The sequence below is a fragment of the Limulus polyphemus genome, unplaced genomic scaffold, assembly GCF_000517525.1.
Source record: "Limulus polyphemus unplaced genomic scaffold, Limulus_polyphemus-2.1.2 Scaffold2065, whole genome shotgun sequence".
NCBI classification, from domain to species: Eukaryota; Metazoa; Arthropoda; class Merostomata; order Xiphosura; family Limulidae; genus Limulus; species Limulus polyphemus.
In genome coordinates, this window is record NW_013667675.1 from 7,661 (window position 1) to 28,069 (window position 20,409).

The 20,409-nt window shown below is 33.2% G+C and overlaps 1 protein-coding gene across 1 annotated transcript in view; it reads left to right on the plus strand.

Moving 5' to 3' along the window:
• LOC106465829 (methionine--tRNA ligase, mitochondrial-like) overlaps nucleotides 1–20,409 on the plus strand; it is a gene marked incomplete at its 5' end in the record, with an annotated part of 39,000 nt that overhangs the window by 6,768 nt on the left and 11,823 nt on the right. Inside the window, 3 exons of the mRNA XM_022393780.1 lie at nucleotides 4,642–4,728; nucleotides 14,502–14,615; nucleotides 16,949–17,054. Of these exons, the coding sequence (XP_022249488.1) occupies nucleotides 4,642–4,728; nucleotides 14,502–14,615; nucleotides 16,949–17,054 (307 nt within the window). The remainder of the gene's footprint in view (nucleotides 1–4,641; nucleotides 4,729–14,501; nucleotides 14,616–16,948; nucleotides 17,055–20,409) is intronic.

Genomic DNA, 20,409 nt, shown 5'->3' on the forward strand with positions numbered 1-20,409 from the left:
GACAATTACGAACATCTGAAACATTTCCACAAACGTCTTTGATATTCTTTGTGGCTACAGAGTCATTGTTTCCCTTCTTGTATTCAAACAGCATTACATGCCAAATGTGTGTCTCATTGTGTGCCATCACTATAAGGGACTAGAGTATACAAAACTTTACACATTTTATAGGCTACACTAACGTGATGTTTAGGTGGTTCATTAAATTATTATACATGATGTATGTTTTTGGGGGATGGTTAATGAAAGTGTTCAAAAATGGGACATTGATTTCTTGATGACCTAATACATAGCTAACTTGGTTTATTTTATATTATGCTATGGATTACACCTCTCAGAATAAATTGCACTTGTGCACATCCTTCTATTCCACCAATATCAGATTGATTTCCTACTTCAAGGGTGAAGAGCTCACAAGTGTGCTTTGTTTTCATTTTGGAGCACACCTGTTCATTCTTGGCAGTCACTTTCCACTTGATTTCAATTCTGTATGCCTATATCAGCCCCTCCACCTTTGCAATGTGGAATTTTAGCTTTGTGTGAGGGGAGGTAAGACTGTATCGGAAGTTAATATTTTTTCTTACACTGAAAATGTATTTCTGATAGGTATTTACATTGTCACACACACACACACACACTTCCCACCATTCTTCCTCACTGCCAGTGTTCTGCCTGCCAATACTCGAAAGTGAGGATTGAACAGGAATAACAGAGGTAGCTAGCTGTGCCATGATAGTTGGCACAATACTAGTGGTGGAGAGTAGTCACATGATATGTCCATGTTCAAAAATGGTGCAGAATTGATGGGGTGTATAGACTAGTGCACTGAGTGCACAAATTTTTAGCAATGCTTAGAGGTCAGAAAGAAGATGAAAATAGCTTTGTATTAGAAGAGATAAGTTCCTAATGGAAATACATTTGCAATGTAAGAAAAATTTTAACTTTTCTCATACTACAAATCCCTATTTTGACTCTACCAAATGTAATTCTAGATAATAGCATAAAACCAAAATAGGGGTTTGTAGTTTGAGAAGTAACGTCTACAGTGTCTATAGCCTTGTTTCCTTACATTTTTTAAGATCCCTATTTGCAGGTTTGTAACTTCACAATTTTTTATTTAATGTATCTTGTATTATTTGTACTTCATGAACAATTATAGTTGATACTAGTGACCTCTTTCCAATTAATATAAATGGTTTCTGTGCAAACACTTTCTTTTCTTAGGAAGTATATTTAATGAAATTTATTTTTCTTTAAAAACATAGAAAATTCTCAGGTGTTTTATCAGATGAAACATTATTCAGTATTGTTTAATTAAGTATTACTAACCCACTGATAAGTTTTACATACTTTCTGAATATATTTATTTCATTTTGTAAAAACAAATTGAAATATCAAGTGCATCAGAAAACCTTATATAACAAGAGGTGTCCTAAAATCATTAAAACTAGGTATGCCTTTTTTAGCAACAGCTTTTGAACATTAGCCTTCAGTTATTTACCTCAATGTAATGTACTGAAAGTATTGGAATTAGTAGAATAAATTTATTAAAATATGATATTGTGACAGTTATTTACCAAACAAAATGTAAGCTTGTAAAATTTTTAAGAAACAACTTAAAATGTACTGTATCAACTAATAGTCTGTTGGCTTTGTGGAAATCACCCATTAAATATTTATTAAACATATTGCTTGCACATACTAATTTTATTATATACATTGTAAAATAATTAAGCCAGGTGATATCAGCTTTAGCATGATTTTTGTAAAAAAAATAATTAAATATATATATATATATATATATTTAGATCAATGAATGCCATTTTGGAAACATGAGAAGTAACACTTATAAGACACAAAATGGGCTTACCTCATTTTAAAGCTATTCATTTGCAAGTGTTTGGCTCTTGCTATTAATATAGTTTTAATGTGGTTGAACTTCTCTAGAATGAATTTGAACATTTCATATTTTTGTATTCATATTTCAACCTTCCTAATTTTTATATAAATTTATGAGTGAAGCCCTTGAGAAACATTTCTGTCTCTTTCTCTGCAGTCAAGATACAATAACTAGTTTATTAAAGTTTTTCAGGCAAATATGTCATTAATAGTTCTTTATACTACACTCTCATACTCCATTACTAGATTATGAGTATAAGATAGCTTCTTGTGCAGAAAATATGTTTGTGCTAGGAGCCCCCCAAAATATTTGTAGGTAATTCTTCTGGGGTTTTTTCAGTCAGAAGCACTCCAATATATCAATAAATTTGCTATAGCTAGATATTTTTGTGATAAGATGACAGAAGGAATATATGTAGTATTTCACAGGATTAATTGTTTCTAATTTGTGGAAGAGTAATGCTAAATTTATAGTACATGTGTTGAGTATCCTTGATTCACTAACACAGTAATTTAATACAACACTTTTAACAGTGATTAAGGAAAAAGTATTCTTCTAGGTCATAAAAAAAATCGGGAGTTTTACATTTGGGCAAGAAAATTTATCTCCCTAAATTTTCCCAGTGATCAGGAAAAGTTAGGAAATTTCCAAAATGATTGGTTTTGTGCTATTACAGTAGTTCTTGAATATCAAATATATAAAATGTGTATGATTTCTATATTTGTATGATGATGTATTCTTAAAATATTAAAGTTATCTCTGTGGTATATTTGAAGGGTAGGTCAGTTGAATGAATGGAAGAAAAAGAATGAATATGGGGGGTTGATGAGAGGCCATTAAAATCATGTTTTTGTCATGTTTTGGCCAGGGAAAATGACAGGGAATTTTATTTGGCCTTGTAATTTGGAACCCTGTACAAATACATCTTAATGCATCTAGTCTGTTTTTAAATATACTGGTGAAAAAATTGATCATTATTAACAGCTGTTTAATAGTAAAATATGTTTCTTTGTTGTACGAACAGCACCAATATGATGTTTAGCAAAATCTGGTTTAAAGGTGGCAGATTGTAGAGTTTAAGGTACTAAAAAAATTTGAAAGGCAAAATTATTTTTGTGTGTGTGTGTATATATGTACGTTTAAAGAGTATAATATTTATACAGATCTCATTACAAGAGTTTACACTTTTAAAATTGATTGTAAATTGCAACTCTAGTATGAAATTATGAAAGCAATCTATACATGTACTTTTTATCACAAAGATCAATAAGCATGGTTCTAAATGAAGTTATTAACTTATAATTGTACAAAAGTAAAAGATTGTAAATGGTTTTTATTTTTCCATAGAAACAAAAAGTAGATATGTTTTATGTTAATTTCAAAAATTTTTTTAAGTCCTTACTTCCAAAACATACATACCTCCGCTGATACTTATAGCTATTTATCGATCTCCATCTTTGCCATCTAACATTGTGTTTGCTTGCTCCAGTTATTATATACCCCACCTGACTGCCCTCAGCAATATTTAATTTCATGGGTATGTAGAATTATCCATGCTCACTTGGTTGGGGAATGAAGATGACTGTTTGTAAATTCAGACCAGATGAGTTCTGGACTGTCAATCCAGGCCTGGGATGTTGTCTTTTGGACTTCTTCAGGTTGATCAGAAGGATTGTCCACTTTGGTGTTGCTTTCTTTCTCATAAATCCGATATGTATATAATTGTAAATATGTATATAAATATAAATATGTATATAATTCCGGTCCAACTTCCCTGGTCACCAATGTGGGATTTGGGTACCATGACCCCTTAAATCTAGCCCGAGACGTGGAACCACAGCTGTGTGGTTGGGGCTGGCCTGTCATACTTGTGTCATATTTCACCCTTTTTACTTTTCTGTAGTTCTGGGTGAAAAGCATTCCTGTTCTGGATGTAGTGCGGTGTTCCCCACTTTGGTACCACTTTTCATGGTACACCTTTGTTCTCTGCAGATGCTTTCTGTATGATCTATGCCCTCACTGGCCCCTCCGTCTTCTTAGTGTGGGATTCTAGCTACACGTGTCAGGAGAGGTATGTATGTTTTGGAAGTTATCATTTTCCTAATCTGAAAATGTATTTCCAGACATACCTCCGCTGACACACACTCCCTCCCTTCCTCTCCACCAAGAGCTGGTGTTAGTGACTGGGATAGGGTAAGTCTCGAAAAAATTATCATATTGTCTACATACAGTGCTTATATACAGTACCTGTATAGAGAGCGTGTGAGGGCCTATGTAAAGTTTCGCGAATTAGATATTGCCGAGGGCTATTGAGTGGGGTATATAAAGACTGGATCAAGCAAACACAATGTTAGATGGCAAAGATGGAGATCAAGAAATAGCTATAAGCGTCAGCATAGGTAGGTATGTTTGAAAATACATTTTCAGATTAAGAAAATGATAACTTTCATAATGCTGTTTTAACAATGAAAGCTGTGATTGTTAACTTAGTAGGTAAGCATAATCATTAAATGTAGTGTGTTAATAATAATTGCTGAAACGTATGATTTGTTGTAATGTAACTTTATATTGTTTTATTATGAATCTTGTTGATCATATTAAATTATATGGATTTTAGTAGTGTTATATTTTTCTTGCAAAATATATATTTTCATTTATTTATGAAAGTTACAAACAGTTTGATTTTTTACATTACATTGCAAGCACCTCAGTTTCTGTAATGGGATATTTATTTTTATCAGGATGTTTTTAAAATGGCTGGAATATCATACACAGACTTTATTAGAACAACAGAAGAAAGGCATGTCAAAGTAGTACAACATTTTTGGGTGAGTATTCTTCATCATTACATGTAATGACTAACACCTAGAAAATTTAAAATTACTGCAAATGTTTCTGAAGATTCTTCAGTAATAATTATTAAGAACAAAACATATTTTAGAACATCATTTTCTTGATTTGTTTTTTAGATGTGGTTACTAATGTAACTTATCACATTTGATGGCATTATAGTAAATTTTATATAACAGTGGTTGAAATAAGAACTTGCTGGTCACTGGAACCAAACTAAAATGATTTAAATAAATGGTAAGTTTTGTTATTTCATTAACATGCTTAAATACATAAGTTATTCACCACCTGAGTTATTAGCATTGAAGTAATGTTAACCCTATTGCTATGGACAGGTCATGACTTTTTTAAAGAGTTGCATTCAAATTTAATTGAACTACTTTATTATGGTATGCAAATGAACTTGGCTTAAAAACATAGATAATAAATCAAATGTTGATATTATATTATATTTTACTTGCTTAATTTTATAACGAAATATTTTTAAAAATCCTCAGTCTCACCCTAGTATGAGAATTGTGACATTTGCTTTATAGGGATTCCCTCTTCTCTAATTTATTTACCACCCCTCTGAGAATCCCTGTTGCATAACTTAACTTTGCCTCCCATTCCTACCACACCCCTCTTGTCCCATTCTTCTCCCTTGTCAGTTTTGGCCTTCCAAATGCCTGAAGTTTGCTGTTGGTCCTTGAGGTGCCGTTTTTGGGGCAACTGGCAGTCTTGGTGATTACGAGGTGTTTGGACCTGGTGGGGGCTAGGCTCATTCCCCCTTGGTGGGACAATGTTATGTCTATGGGCTTCCAATGCTAGGGTTTAGGATTCAATTCCTTACAGTGGACACAGCAGGTGCCCCAATTTGACTTTGCTCTACAATATACAAACATTCATACTATATCAGATATGGTACAATAACATTTTAACCAGCTGTGCCCAAGTTCGGAAATAATTTGGTACAGATCCCTGGATTCTGAGGTGATCACAGTTAGTTTGGTCCTTTTTTGATCCTCCCTCCTCCTTGGGTTCCCATTTCTTGCAAGAATATTAAAGAGGCAGTTTGGGATTTGCTTTGCAGGAATGCCATTGAATGGAGAGATCCCTATACTTAGAGTTTTTTATTTCATTCTGTTTGTTGGCCCCTAGAAGTTAGGAGACTGGTGCTCTATCATTACTCGTTTGGCTCTGAATCATTTATTGGTCCTCCCAGATTTCATCATGGAATTGTAATTATCTCTTTGTTGAATTTCCCCTCCTTGTTTGTTGAGGACGAAGGTTGTTGTGTCAGATGCATTCCTACACATTAACTTTTACCTTGAATCCTGACTTTCTTCATTGGGTCCATAAGGGTTGTATGTTTCATTCAAGACTCTTTCATTGGAACTCTCCTTCGCTCCTTACAATTTTGTCAGATGTTCCTGGTGTTGTTTGTTTCGTTCCTTTCCAGGGGCCATCGTTTCCACCATTGCATGGATGTCTGGCTTCTTCACAGGCTGACCCTGCCTTTCTTACTCATTTTCTTCTTAGAGTAGCAGCTCGGGTTGGTTGATTGGTGAAGATAGAAACATTTTTCCTCACCCCCATACAATACCTAGTTCATCCTGGGGTGTTGTTTAATTCCCTACACAGTTTGGCCCAATCTTCTTTTTATTTTTGGTTTAGGGCTATGGAGTTTCAAGCTTGCAGCCTCTCCTCCCCTTATTGTGTAAGAGGTTCTCTCCTTTTGAGACACAGGCTTCTCTGGAAGCCCTCATCTATCTTGGTCATGTCCACATGTGTTGCTTTCATTGGGTTTGTTGGTTCAGAGGAGCCTTGTTTGGGATCCCTTAGGTGCCCCTTTTATCCTTCCTCCTTCCTTCAACACTGACTTCACCTGGTGGTTGAAATGGGACAATACCTGTTTAAGTGTTTCTCTTCCTCCTCCGCATCCTGTGTGTCACCTTTTTCTGGATGTTTCCCTTTATGGTTGGGGGAATTTTCTGGTTGCTTAGGAGTCAGGGGTGGTGGCCTCTCTCAGGGTACTCTCTCCTTTTTCATCCTTGGGAGGTTCTAGCAGATTGTTAGTCTCTGGTTCACTTCCTCCTGATCCTACAGAGATAGTTGGTGATAGTGTTTTCCGACTACTCATCTGTAGTCTTGTGCATCTTCAGGCTAGAGAGCAAATGTTAAGAGACCTCTGTTTTAGGACACTGGTCCTCCATGTGTTGTGCCACAGCCATCAGTTTCTTGTGTTTGATTGTCATATTCCAGGTTCCCTGTATCTTGTCATGAATCATTTATCACATCCCAATAGGATTCTCCTTACAGAGTGTTCTTTGGACTCATGGATGTTTCGCGGGCTCTGTACCCAGTGGAGTGTTTTGGATCTGGATGCCTTTTTCACTCATCTAAGTTCTTAGCTTCCCTGGTTTTGGTCTCCTATTTTACATCCTTTGACTGGAGCATTGGTTGATCTCAGTCTGGATTGGATGGGTTTTTAGCTATTTTTGCCTACCATCTCATTTGTCTGCTTTCCCAGGTCCTTTCCATCATCCAGACCATTCTGTGTTGGGTTCTGTTGGTGGCTCCAATTTGGATGGCTATGCTGGGGTTTTCAATTGGGTGGCATCTACTCATGTCATCTCCTCTCTCTATCCTTCCTACATCTCAGCCCATGGTGGGTCAACTGTCTGTTCCCATTGTCCATCTTAACGAGTGGCTTTTGTGCAGTCCCTGGTCTGGTGGAACAGTTATTTTCATGGGGTGTGGCATCTTTTTCCCATTCCATTTATTTTTCCTCCATAGGTTGGGTACCAAAGGACTGTTTCACTTTTCTAATGTGGGTTTTCATCCAATACTTTGGCAGCTTGGGTGGATATTTCTGCCTTCACACCCATCTCCCTTCCTTCCATGCTACACTTGTGTCATTCCAATCATATTTGCATACTCTGCACAGTTAGGGCTCTCCCATGTTACAGGGCAAACATGGATTCTTTTGTGGTAAACCACTCCCACTTGTTTATTCCTTGGAATCCCTCCGGTCCTGTGTCCAATTACTATTATGGGTAGGATGTTCATTTGCCTGATTTGTTCTTCCATTTCTTCAGAGTATTTTCCTCTTTTCCGTGAACTTCCCATTATATTCATCACCTTGTCATGTCCCTGGCTGCACATTTTCATCATCTGTTGTATGACTTTGTTGGTGCCAGTATGTGGACCACTCCACATATATTTACTGCTCATTATCTTCACAATCTAGCAGTTTCTTGTTTTGATGGGTTTCATCTTCCTCCAGTTGCCAGTTTGAGCTACACGTTTTATCTTTGAGGGGGTAAGTGCTCCTTTTATCTTCTCTTCTTAATAGGGGCCTTTGTTTTTGGATACTGCTCAGTGGTGAGTGTTGTATGACCAGGTAAACTTAGTCTTAAATCTGCACTGTAAGACCTTTGTATCAAGTACACCCACCGTTGGGATGGGGTGTTCCACAAGACTGCTTGTAGGTATGATATTTTGCCCATAAAGATGTTTGCCCTGTACTGTACACTCCACGGAGTAACATGATTAAAGCAGACAGTGTCCATGATCCATTTTTTATAGATTACTGGATCGGTTTGCTTTTCAATATAAGATAATGCATCACCAATTACACTGTCTCTGGTGCTGCATTCCTCCAGACTCTCCAGTGTACTGTTTCCCACCTTCTTGTAGTGGGGTACGGTGATCCTTGCCATTTACTAGTTCCTAGCTGCTTGTGTTGTGGACCATGGAGGTATCCTCCTGAATGTACTAATTACCACTCACTTGAGAGTAGGGTGGTGGCATTTTGTTGGTATAGATGCCATTGACACTCTCCAACTGCTGACCTGATGTACAATTCCAGGCATTGCCAAGTGATGGATGATGCACTCTGCCAAATTTGCTTCTCCAGCTGATGCACTTTTCTGCTTACTGTCCCCTGGATATCAGTTCCTAGCAGATATGGTGATGGTTGGAGCTGGAACAGCTATATAAGTCCTCACATGTGTGTGGCAAGGTACCCTCCTCCTGCTGCAGAGAGAACAATACTTTCCCAATGCTGCCTAGTGATGAACTGGAGATGCACCCCACTTTGTTGTCCCTTGTCCTACCATTCCCCGAGATCTGTTCCTGGCAGATATGGCAGTGGTTGTAGGAAGACCAGCCACATGAGTACTCACATGTATGTGGCTAGGTACTCTCTTCCTACCATGACCTTGACAATAAATTCCCAATGCTGCCTGGTGATGGACTGTAGATGCACCTTCACCTTGGCTCTCCACCTTCCCTACCATCTCCTGGATGTCAGTTCCTGGAAGATATGGTTATGGTTGTGCTGGAGGTGTGCACATGCTGAGGTCGGTACTTGGTGTAGAGGCTCCTCTTCTCTGCCAGTACTCTTATCTGAGGTGAACAGTTAATTATGGTCTGACGCACCCTAGCCACTCTACACCAAGAAGGTCCCTTCCTTTCTTTAACTTTTTACTTTGTTTCCACCCTCTTGCTGACACATTCATAAAGGGCGAAAAGTATACCTAGCTTAAAAGTGATGCAGTCTCCCATGGGTGTATTCTTTTTAGTTTATTCTCACACCCCAGTTTTTTTCATCAGCCCTCCATCTGTTCAATGTGGGATTCTATTTTTTTGTGAGAGGAAGTAAGATATTGTATCGGAAATTAACATTTTCCAAAACTGAAAATGTATTTCCGATAGATACTTATCTCCTCTCACATTTCCCACTCATTCTCTCCATTTCCAATGTAGTTTGATCTGCCCAATCTCAAAGTGATTACGGGCTGCAAGGATTGAGAGGGTGCTAGTTACAATAGGCATAGTGTTTGACTCCTATTGTTGAAGAGTTGCTGCATGATCATTTGCATATTAACATGCAGATGTCTCATGTTAATATACATGAGGGTAGGTGGGAGTATCAAGGCTAGTGCCGAGCAAAAATTTCCAAAAATTGTGAGATGAGGTAAGTATCTATCGGAAATACATTTTCAGTTTAGGAAAATGTTAATGTTTGATCTATTGCTTATCAAATCATCTCCACTGAGGAATTGCATCATATCCATTGCTTTCTTACTTGTCTGATATAAAATTATTCCATACTTTTTCCCTCAATGAAGTTACAAGTGATCTCAATAACTACACACGAGTGGTTCAACTTCTTATATTCTTAAGACTTGTTTTTAGCATAATTCTGAGAACAGTTTCAGTGCATGAATTTAAGATTACTGTCCAACTGATGTCATTGTGGTTGAATTTTATGAATGTATATATATATACATCAGTACATGTATATAGACTTTGTGTGCCACAAATGTGTTCAGATTAGGTAGATCTAAAGACTAGGATACATTGTACACTGGGAGTTCTGTATATTTATGTATATATATGGCTTGATAAATATATTTAAGTGATAAGGGCTGGCTTTGGGTGTTTTTATTTTAGAGTTTAGTATAGTGGATGTCACAGCCTAGATGGACTAACAGGCCTCTTACTGTTTTTACATTATATGTATATATAAAGTATATATGTTCTTGAGGTTACAGGCGATCTATGTACGTTACTTACTCACAAACTATCATAGGCCAATATATTGAACTTAGATCAAAACTCTGCTTTAGTAGTTGAAAAACAAGTAATAGTTAACTTTGTTAATTAACAATAGCTTGGCTGAGGTATAGATTACATTTTATTTCTTTAAGTTTAGTGAGAACTGCACTTACCAATGATATTGCCAAGTCTGAAAGAATCAAACATTCAACAATATACAAATAGTCTTGAAAAATCCATTATATATGTTTCAAGCACATTTTCTTCCAAAATATTTATAGCAATAATTATTTATAATAATAGTATAATTCAGTTAGTATTGTTTTTCTTGCTGTTATGCATAAAAATATTAGCCCTACAGCAGTCATTCTGTGTAGGTTTTATGCAATGAGGCTAGAAATCAACGACCTTTACCTGGAGAGTAAAGACTTTTTTTTTCTAAGTTTCTTGTAAAAATTTCTAATTCCCTCCAGTATGCACCACAAAATCTGCAAAACAAAATATCTATGCAGTGAAGTAGAAAGAGACCATCTAGACAATATTAGTTTACCTTTTACTTATTATTAAGTTAATATAATTATCAAGCTGAATAAGCTGTTTGCACATTCCTGCATTAATTTATAATATTTTAATTGATTACAAATGAATTAGTGGGGAATAATTTGTTACTGCTACTGTTGGATACACGACCAAGAAAGTATGTTTTTGAGCTTTTATTTATTGTAGGAGCAGTCAACATTTTAATACTTAATTCTAATATTTAAGAACTTTAAAGAGATACAAGTATTATTAACAATATTGTTTCAATGATTCAAAGAAATGAGGATTACCAGACCCAATAAATACTTTCCCCAATTATCCACCTTCTTATGCTAAAATGTTCTCTATTTTAAGAAAAAGGCCCCTTCCTCAAACCTATAGATTAGTTACTGTATATGTGTATGTGTATTTATGCTATGGGTCATCACTCTTATGATAAGGTTTAAGTGCATCACATTACCACCTGTTAGTGATATTTTAGGTCTAACTATTGTTAACCCTCACCTCAATTGTTGTACAACACTAGTTCATCAATATTTTAACAAGAGGATGGATTTGTTTGGTTTTTATGCATAGTCCTTTACTTGCCACTAACAACCAAAAATACTTTAGGTGTTTGGATAAAATTACATAACATAAGAATTAATTATCCATTATTACATTTGACAACTATATGTGGCCTACTTTATTTATTTGCTTCACACTTCCAAGATGCACTGATGACTTGTGAATTCTGTGAAACTAGTCTGGTGTTGTGGAAGTAGGGAATTAAAGAATAGATTGGGCTTCTGCATCATAGGTTCTTCATTGATATTAACTTTTTTTGGTGAAAAAAAAATGAAATTAACATCTAAATGAATAATCAGTTAGTCTTCTGATTAGTAATAGATAATTAATTGTGATGGTATGCCACATGTTATCTAAACATCTAACGGATTTTAAGTTATTAATGGTGAGTAAAGGACTATACATCAAAACCAAAAACATTGTTTACATACCACCACCATATGAGGCCTGTTTTATTTACTTGCTTCACTCTTCCAAGCAGCACTTGATGAGCTGTGAATTCAATGAAACTAAATAATCAATTTGGAGGATGAATTTGTTAAATGACTTAGCCCCATTCTAAGTCCTTAATTTTATGTAATATCTATTATACCATAAAATTGAGGATTCTAACTTCTCTCTCTCATCAGAACTATTGTTTTTCAATAAGAAAAGATAATTTCTCTTCTTTTTATTCCATGTGGTGCTTTAGGCTTTTCAAGTGTTTTTTTTTACAAGTTTCCTTATTAAAACTTTATATATACTCGTATGTGTGTGTGTACATGTATAAACTAATATAGTGAAAAAGTCAGTTGTTACATCAGTTTCCACAACTTTTTTAAAAAGAATTGACTGGTCTGTTTTGCAGTAATCTACTTTAGGTGAAACTTCACTTTTTTATACCATATCCAGTAACTTTGGTTAAACTTGTTTTGCCCTTTGGCAAATTATAAATTGTCTTTGTATTTATATTTTCTAGTTTGTAGCTACTGGCTTGTAAAATCTTTGTCAAGAAATGAACTGAAATATTTATTACTTGCTAGTGTCACCTGCCATAGAGTAATATGTTCATTTTGCTTCTAACAAGGAACTACTAACTAATGTCTATAATCTTTGACATATAATTTGTTTAATGCTTTTTGCTACACCTAAATGATTTTATACTGGCTATATTATCTTCAGGAACACTAAGGGGAGACCATTGTTAGTTCCTCTCGATGAACTGTAGCAACTAGAAGATGTCAAAAGTAGCCAGTTGAGCTTCCTATAATGCGTGGCCAGTTGTTTGCCAGATACCTGTCAGTACAGATATCTGACAGTAGGCTGCTTATCAAATGAGATCTGCCATTGCATTTTTTCTCAGTTTACTTGGCTAGATCTTAGTACTGGCAAACTAAACATTCCTTAATAATTTGATATATCTTATGTCTATTTGTAAGACACTGTTCTCCAGTGTACGTTTTTAAGTGGATGATCCTGGAAATCTTATTTTTATAACTATAATTTTGTAATTATAGGCCATCTATAATTTAAAGTTGTTTTTGTAATTTAATTTTAGTGAGAAGCTTCTCCTTAAATGGACCTGGAATAATGGGTTAATCCAACTACTAGGCTGTGGTACACTGTTATTTTTAATATCTGGAATAAAAAGTTTAATCCACTGTTACTAGGCAGTTGTACGCTGCTATATCTTGGACCTGGAATAATAGGTTAATCTCACTTTCACTAGGCATTTGTACACTGTTATTTCTTGTACCTGGAATAATAAGCTTAGTCACACTGTTACTAGGCGATTGTACACTTTTATCTCTCTTAGACCTGGAATAATGAGTTTAATCCCACTATTAGTAGTATTGCACATCCATCCATATATAGACTGTTGGGGTACGTTAATACTGGTAATTCAATAAAAGTAGATTTGCAAGACAGAAAAGATTGTTCAGTTTTTGTTACCACATAAAATGAATGTCCTTTATAATTAACTGAGATAGTTGATCTTCTACTGATAAGGATGGCAATAAGACATTTGTGTTGGAAAGCAAATAGTATAAAGTGGCATTATTTAAGCAGCCACATCTCATTATACCTTAAATAATACGTAGCAGTTGTGGCTGTTATAATTTGGTATGAAAATTCTCATTGAATTTGATTTAAGAACATTTTATTGACTACAAACACAATAATGTAAATGATGTAAATAAAACAGTGATACTGTTGTAGTCCTTTGTATGTCATTCAGTCATAAGAGAAGTATTCTAAAAACTTGACTAGCATTATACGTATTTATCAACAGCATGTACAAACCAAGCAGAAACATTGATTTGTAGAATTGAAAATAACAGAGAAATATGATTTTAAAGAAGAAGTTAAGTATAAGATTGACAGTGCTAGAAGTACTTTTCAGAATCTGTTTGCAATGATTTGGTTTACATTTAGTTGCAATTTGTTGGTGTCATACACAGATACAGGTAGCTGTACAGAGTTTCTGACAAGTGCACAAATCCCAGATTTATTTCTATCTGTGTTGTAATTTGATATGAAGTATCATCTCCTCTTAATAATCAAGGCCAGGAATATCAAATATTATGGATGTATTTTTTAGGAAGGAAGACAGCATGCTGTTAAAAGTGATCATTAAGGGTACTGTTTCAGAGAAGTGTTCCTGTAAAAAGCAGAAGGCTTTGTAGAAAGGCAACTTCAGCATTTGACTGTGAAATTACCACATACAGACTGAGAATTATTGGAGATAGTTATTTTTAGATTATTGCTTGAAAATTTAAAGGATATATTGGTCTTATTTTGCACTTTATTATATGTGTAATTTTAGTATTGCAGCTTATAAGTAGCTAGATAATTTTAAATATAACTACCAACTAATGTTGGTTTGAGTTTGAGTAAAATACCAAGAAATTATAAATTATCTTTACTTAACATAACTGAAAAATAATTGCTTGTATGAGTGGTAAAATTAAATATGTTATTGAGGCAAGTTGCATGTGGAAAAGTGTCATCAAAATTTTCTGGTAAGGCCATATCAGGGAGTAGGAAAAAGTTTTATTTGTGTTTTATAATGTACTAAACTCCTTTGTGCCTTAAATAGTTTTTATTTTATTTTTAGCAACATTTAGACAATCGAGGATTTATTTATAAAGATAGATATCAAGGCTGGTACTGTTCATCGGAGGAATCATTTCTCCCAACTTCTCAATTAAAAGAAGATTTAGGAAAAATGGTAAGAAACTTGTTTTTAAATTGGGATTAATATAGTATAGGAAGATAGCTTTCTGCACTGACTGTAAATTTAATTTCTTTTTAAATTGAAAATCAAATGTTTCACAATTAATATTGTTTCAGAAAGTCATTTATTGTTATAAAATTAGAACATCTTGTAAATATATGTATATGTCAAGTAAAAACTTATTTTACTGATTTTATGATTGCTAATAATAATCTCATCATCTTTTGAAAATATTTATGCTTGTTGACGTATATAATTTGATTTTGATGGTTTTAATTGAAACTTAGTATTTAAATGTGATGAAGTATAGTAAAAATCTTGATAAATTTTTACCATTTTCAGAATATACTGTTATATGATCTGTTCAGAAAATGAATAACACATTTGGCTGTTCTATAAAGATATACATGAATCTTATGTTTATTAGGGATGGTGCAAAAAGTTACTCTTTAATCCTGTCAGTAATGGTAACTAGTCACAGTACCACATTTACAAAAACAAGTATTTCTAAATGTATTTCCTTTTTTGATCTAATAGCACTTTATATGTGATACAATAATTTTGGATTTAGGCTTGGTCTAATAGCACTTTATATGTGATACAATAATTATGGATTTAGGCTTGGTCTAATAACACTTTATATGTGATATAATAATTTTGGATTTAAGATTGTTTATAAATTCTGAAAGACATTTCAAACATGGTTCTTGCGACTTGATATATATATATTCATGTAAAATGTGTGTTTACGAGGTTTTGGAAGTTTGTTTATGGTTCTTTACACACTAGCCTTTAGATTCCAAAGCAAATGACATATTATTAAGATCTATAATTTTCATAGAAGCTGTTTTATAATTTTTTTGAACCTCCACATTTTACGTATGTTTTACACCATTTTTCATGAATTGGCTCATATTTCTTGTTTGTCATGTTGTATCCATATGAATCACATATCATTTTGAAGCTCTTTTTCAAGAAATATAACATTATAAATGTTGTGTCAGTGTAGTTAGCTGTTGACATTAGATCTCATGTGCAATGGGTAGCTGTTTGATTCATCACATAATTGCTCTTAAGAATTTTTTCAGACTAACTACAGGCTTACAAAATTTTTCATAGTGTGTACTTGTCTTGTGAATTACCATATTGTTCATTAGTGTTATAGTATGCATATTTGAATGCTGTATTTATTTTCATAAATGAATAAGTGTTCAGAGCTGACTCACATCAAAGTATTAGGCTTAGTTGGCAGTATAGTTTCCAAGTAAGGTATGATTCTTACTTGGACAATTTAAATTTGACCCTTCAAGTTCACCAAAGGTAAGTATGTACATTTTGTTCTATAGTTTAGATTATGTTGTAGCTAATTTACTTTCCCAACACATTAAAATATTTAAAAAAATATGAATGTCAGATCAGTTCTAATTATTTGAATATGTAAAAATGAAAATCTTCAGCAATAATAGAAACAAAATAATTGGGTATTTGTTAACTTTCAACAGAATATTATAGTAATATGTCAGTGATTTATATAAAAAGACAACAATGACATATGATGATTTTTTTAACAAAAACTTGCACACAAAAGTTGTAGTTTTACCATAACAAAGCTGTTATAAATAAAAGGAAAAAAACTAGGAGGAAAGTATTTTTGTTGACATGAAAGTACTATTTTACAAAAACTGTCATGAAATTTAAAAAACAAAAAAGTAACAGATTAAAATTCAGATTTTTTCATGACAGTAGCCTATACGTATTTAAAAATTGTGTGCCAAAGTGACAGTCAGATCCCACTATTTAGTTAGACAATAGTCGCCCAAGAGGGTGCTTTTGATAAGTTATATTCTCTGGTCAGTTCAAAATTAGAAATGTTTATGTGAAGATACTCCTTGCATAACTTTTGATGAAAATTTTAAAACAAACAAACAATCAATGCTCAAAATACAAAATTCAGGACTATTAGAACAAACATTATTTTTCCACTTAGGATAGAAAATCTTTAATTTGATATAATTGTAAATTGACATCTTTTTATAGATTTCTTTTTAGTTAAATTTTCATCATGTTATTACTGATGGGCGTGGCCAAGTTCTGAGAATTTGTGTATTAGAAAAATTATCATTATAGTGATTCACATTTACTGTGTGTCTATACTGTTTATAAATTCATCCATCCACCAGAGGCAGTGTTGCAAATGGTTAACTGAAATACTTGAATTCACTAGTTTATTTTTCTCCCTTTTTTGCTTTTAGCTTTAAACATGTATTTCAGTAGCCATATATGATGTAATACTATATATTACTATTGATTTTTGGGCTCTGTTATAGGTTTCAACTGAGTCAGGACAACCAGTTGAATGGACACAAGAAGAAAATTACATGTTTAGACTTTCAAAGTTAGAGCAAGATATTCTTCACTGGCTGAATTCTGGAGGCAAGTTCTGATTTTCAAAATGTATACCAAAAATATAGCTTAAATTATTCAGTACTGTTCAAGTAAGCCTATGAATGATCTATAAAATTACATTAAATAAGAAGTAAAAAAAAAGATTAACTTTTCAAACTTCTTAATAAAGGTTTTAATTTACATTTTCAAAACTAGGAAGATAAGAAAGTCATTTAGGTTTAGTCATTTGTTTTTCTTTAGCTTCTTTTTCCTAGGCAATTTAATTAAAAAATCTGATCTAAAATGTGGAGACTCAGTGCTCAAAATTCCTATATAGTTGTGAAACACATTTGAAATTTTTTCAAGCCCCATTATCACTGTTCAGAGTAACATTTGAGAAAAGTAGATATTTTAAGCTTTGAATTGTATTATATTATTTTACAAAAAATAAAAAATTGGAATCATGAACTACTAGAGAACACCTGGCATGTTGAACTTTGTTAAGTATTAACAACCAGAAAATTCTATCACCAATATATATTTTTTTCTAATTGAATGATTGAAATTTTTTCTTCTGAATGCTGGACTGGTAAACTTTCAAGCAGTGGTTTGTTTTTGGTTCTTTTTCAGTTATGAAGTGGTCATTAATTCCTAAGGATATTTGTTATGGTTGAGTTTGTAAATTCAAAGATTTAACTATGGTATGTTGCTATCATGTGCACATATCATATTTCTTTTACGATAATGTGCAGTGGTTTCTATAATGCCACGCGTTCTTGTGCTAAAGGAAATAGTACTTATATTTGTTGTTGATATTTTTTGCTGTTTTATTTTCAAATTTTGTTATTCTTTCCATGAAAATGCTACTTGCTGATGACAAGTAAAGGTTTTTAGTGGGATAACAAACTGAAAGAGCTGTTAAGGTATAAGAAACTAAACAGGCACAGAAATAACTGACAGCTCATGTTGGTGTATCTGGATCTATATTAGTAAGGTTGAAGGTCACTTAAGCTGCATACTGACAGTTCTTTGTAAAGCATGGAAATTAGGAATTAGTCTTCCACTGTCCATGGACTCAGTATGGACTTCAGGATATCAAATGGAGTAATTATCAGTGATCCAACAACAAGAAACACATTTTTTTGTATTTGGTGTTAGGTCAATAAAGATCTGCATTAATCTCTTCATTATTTGCATAACATCACACAGTTTGTTTGGACTTTCATCAAGATAATACAACGGAGAACACCACCACCTTAAACAAGTGAACTTTTTACCGATGAGTCACTTTCGCTTGTTTACAAGTGATAAATGGGTTTGTGGCTGGAATTAAACAATGTTCATTTTGCTTCATCATTGAATATTGCCATTTTGATGATAGTTCAGAAATTGTGTGAGAAGGTTCCAGTGTAAATGGAAGTAAAGATCATACTAATCTACTAAGATACCTGTTTACTGCTGGATGATAAAGGATGGGGTATTGAACTATTTTCACATCTACAAGCTCTTGAAGTTATTGTCAGACCAGACTTTGCCAAAACTTTGATGGACAACTTTCACAGAAAAAACATAGATGTCATGAATTTGTCAGTGGGAAGTCCTGACCTAAATTCAAGAGAACACATCTAAGACTTCCACAGACACAGTAAATGTCAATGTTTTAATGTATCTCAACATCAGAGAGCTAGCTCATGTATGGGACAGAATATCCACTAAATAATTATAAGTATCCTCTGTATATGCAAAAACTATATCAATACTAAGATGGCCCATACTCATTACTATTTGGCAAATGTAACTCTTAGGTAAACTGATTAAGTCATATTCTAATGCTCATTATTTTGAATATTTGGATACTTGTGATCTGTGGCTTCTAACTAGCAATAAGTGTTTAGTTAAACTGACTCATTTATGTACTCCACTTATTAGTTTTGCTGTTCATTAGGATGAGCTATAAAAATCTTACCCATTTAAGTTTTTAAAATAGTTAATGTAAAAGTTATTTTTATATTTTATTAACTTACTGTTCATGATTGAAACATGAACAATTGAGATATTAACTAGGGTTAAGTTAAATTAGAATTATTGAGCATTTTCTGTGTAGGGAGTTTCCTCACTAAAATTCAGATTACTGTAACAATCTGATATTAAGCATTTGGGAAAATAGCAGAAATACATGGAGAGCTTTGGGAACCGATTATAGTGTAACATACTACACTTAAATGATCTGAATATGATGTAAAAGTAAAATGAATGTGTGGTTTTGTTGACTTGCAATTATGAAATAATAATATTGACTTTATAACACATTAGATGTCTTTTGATATAAGGTATTGAAAAAAAATGTTCATTACTGTTTTAGGAAGGTTGCACTCATGGTTCAAGTAAGTTTTTTTTTTCAACAATTATTATTATAGAAGCAGTCTTATCTGACCATAAAAGAAACATATATTTCACGTTGGACAAATGTAAAATAGAATAATATATTAATCTGTATTTTTCTTATTTGTTTTCTGCATTGTTAATTTTGATAGAAATTAAGTCGTATTGTTCCCTTACCCAGCTATGAATGCCTGATGATGATTATTTTTGAAGGATTTATTTGATGTGTGCAGATTTCTTTTGGAATGAAAGAGTTAGTACAGATTTGTTGTATATTTAATACTTATATTTTCCTCAGCATACACTGTTACTCAGTTTTGTATCTTTATCTGATATTATTTAAATTTTAGCTGCTATTAACAGTTTAGTTAGGAAATTGTGACCTTTATACTTGTGGTGATTTATTATTTGTGCTAATTATTTGTGTTTGTCTTTTTTAAAACTTTCTTATGTACCTATCAGTGTTAAAAATAGCACTGTTGTATGCATAGGTTCATTACTTCTCTTTTACTTTGTTGTGGCATTGAACAAAATAAAACTTTTTTATTCTAGCATGAAATGACCAGTCAAAGTAGAAGGTTTCTTGTGAAGAAGTAATGAAAGTGTAACTTTGACCAAAATAATGTGTATATTTTTTCTGAAGTTTGTGGCCATTAAATCAAATCAGGTTTCTCATTATTTATAGTAATGACTAGTTGCATATGTTTCATTAATATTTAAATTTTAGAATCTGAACAGTATAACTTACTGTTTTTAAATATGTTGAAATTACAATGGAAATTTTGATTGTACTCGTATTTTGTAAGATTAAGATTTTAACACATAGATATTCAAATACCAAACACTAACCTCTGAGGTTAATAGATGGCTCAATATCTGTTTTCTGCCTTAGCCATTCTATTCTTCTACTATAGTATCTTCGAAGTTCACAATTTCATTAGTTTTATTGTTTTAGACATTGAACTACTAGCTTATTTTTACTGTTGCTATGCAGCTATATTTCAAACTCAGCGAATAGTTT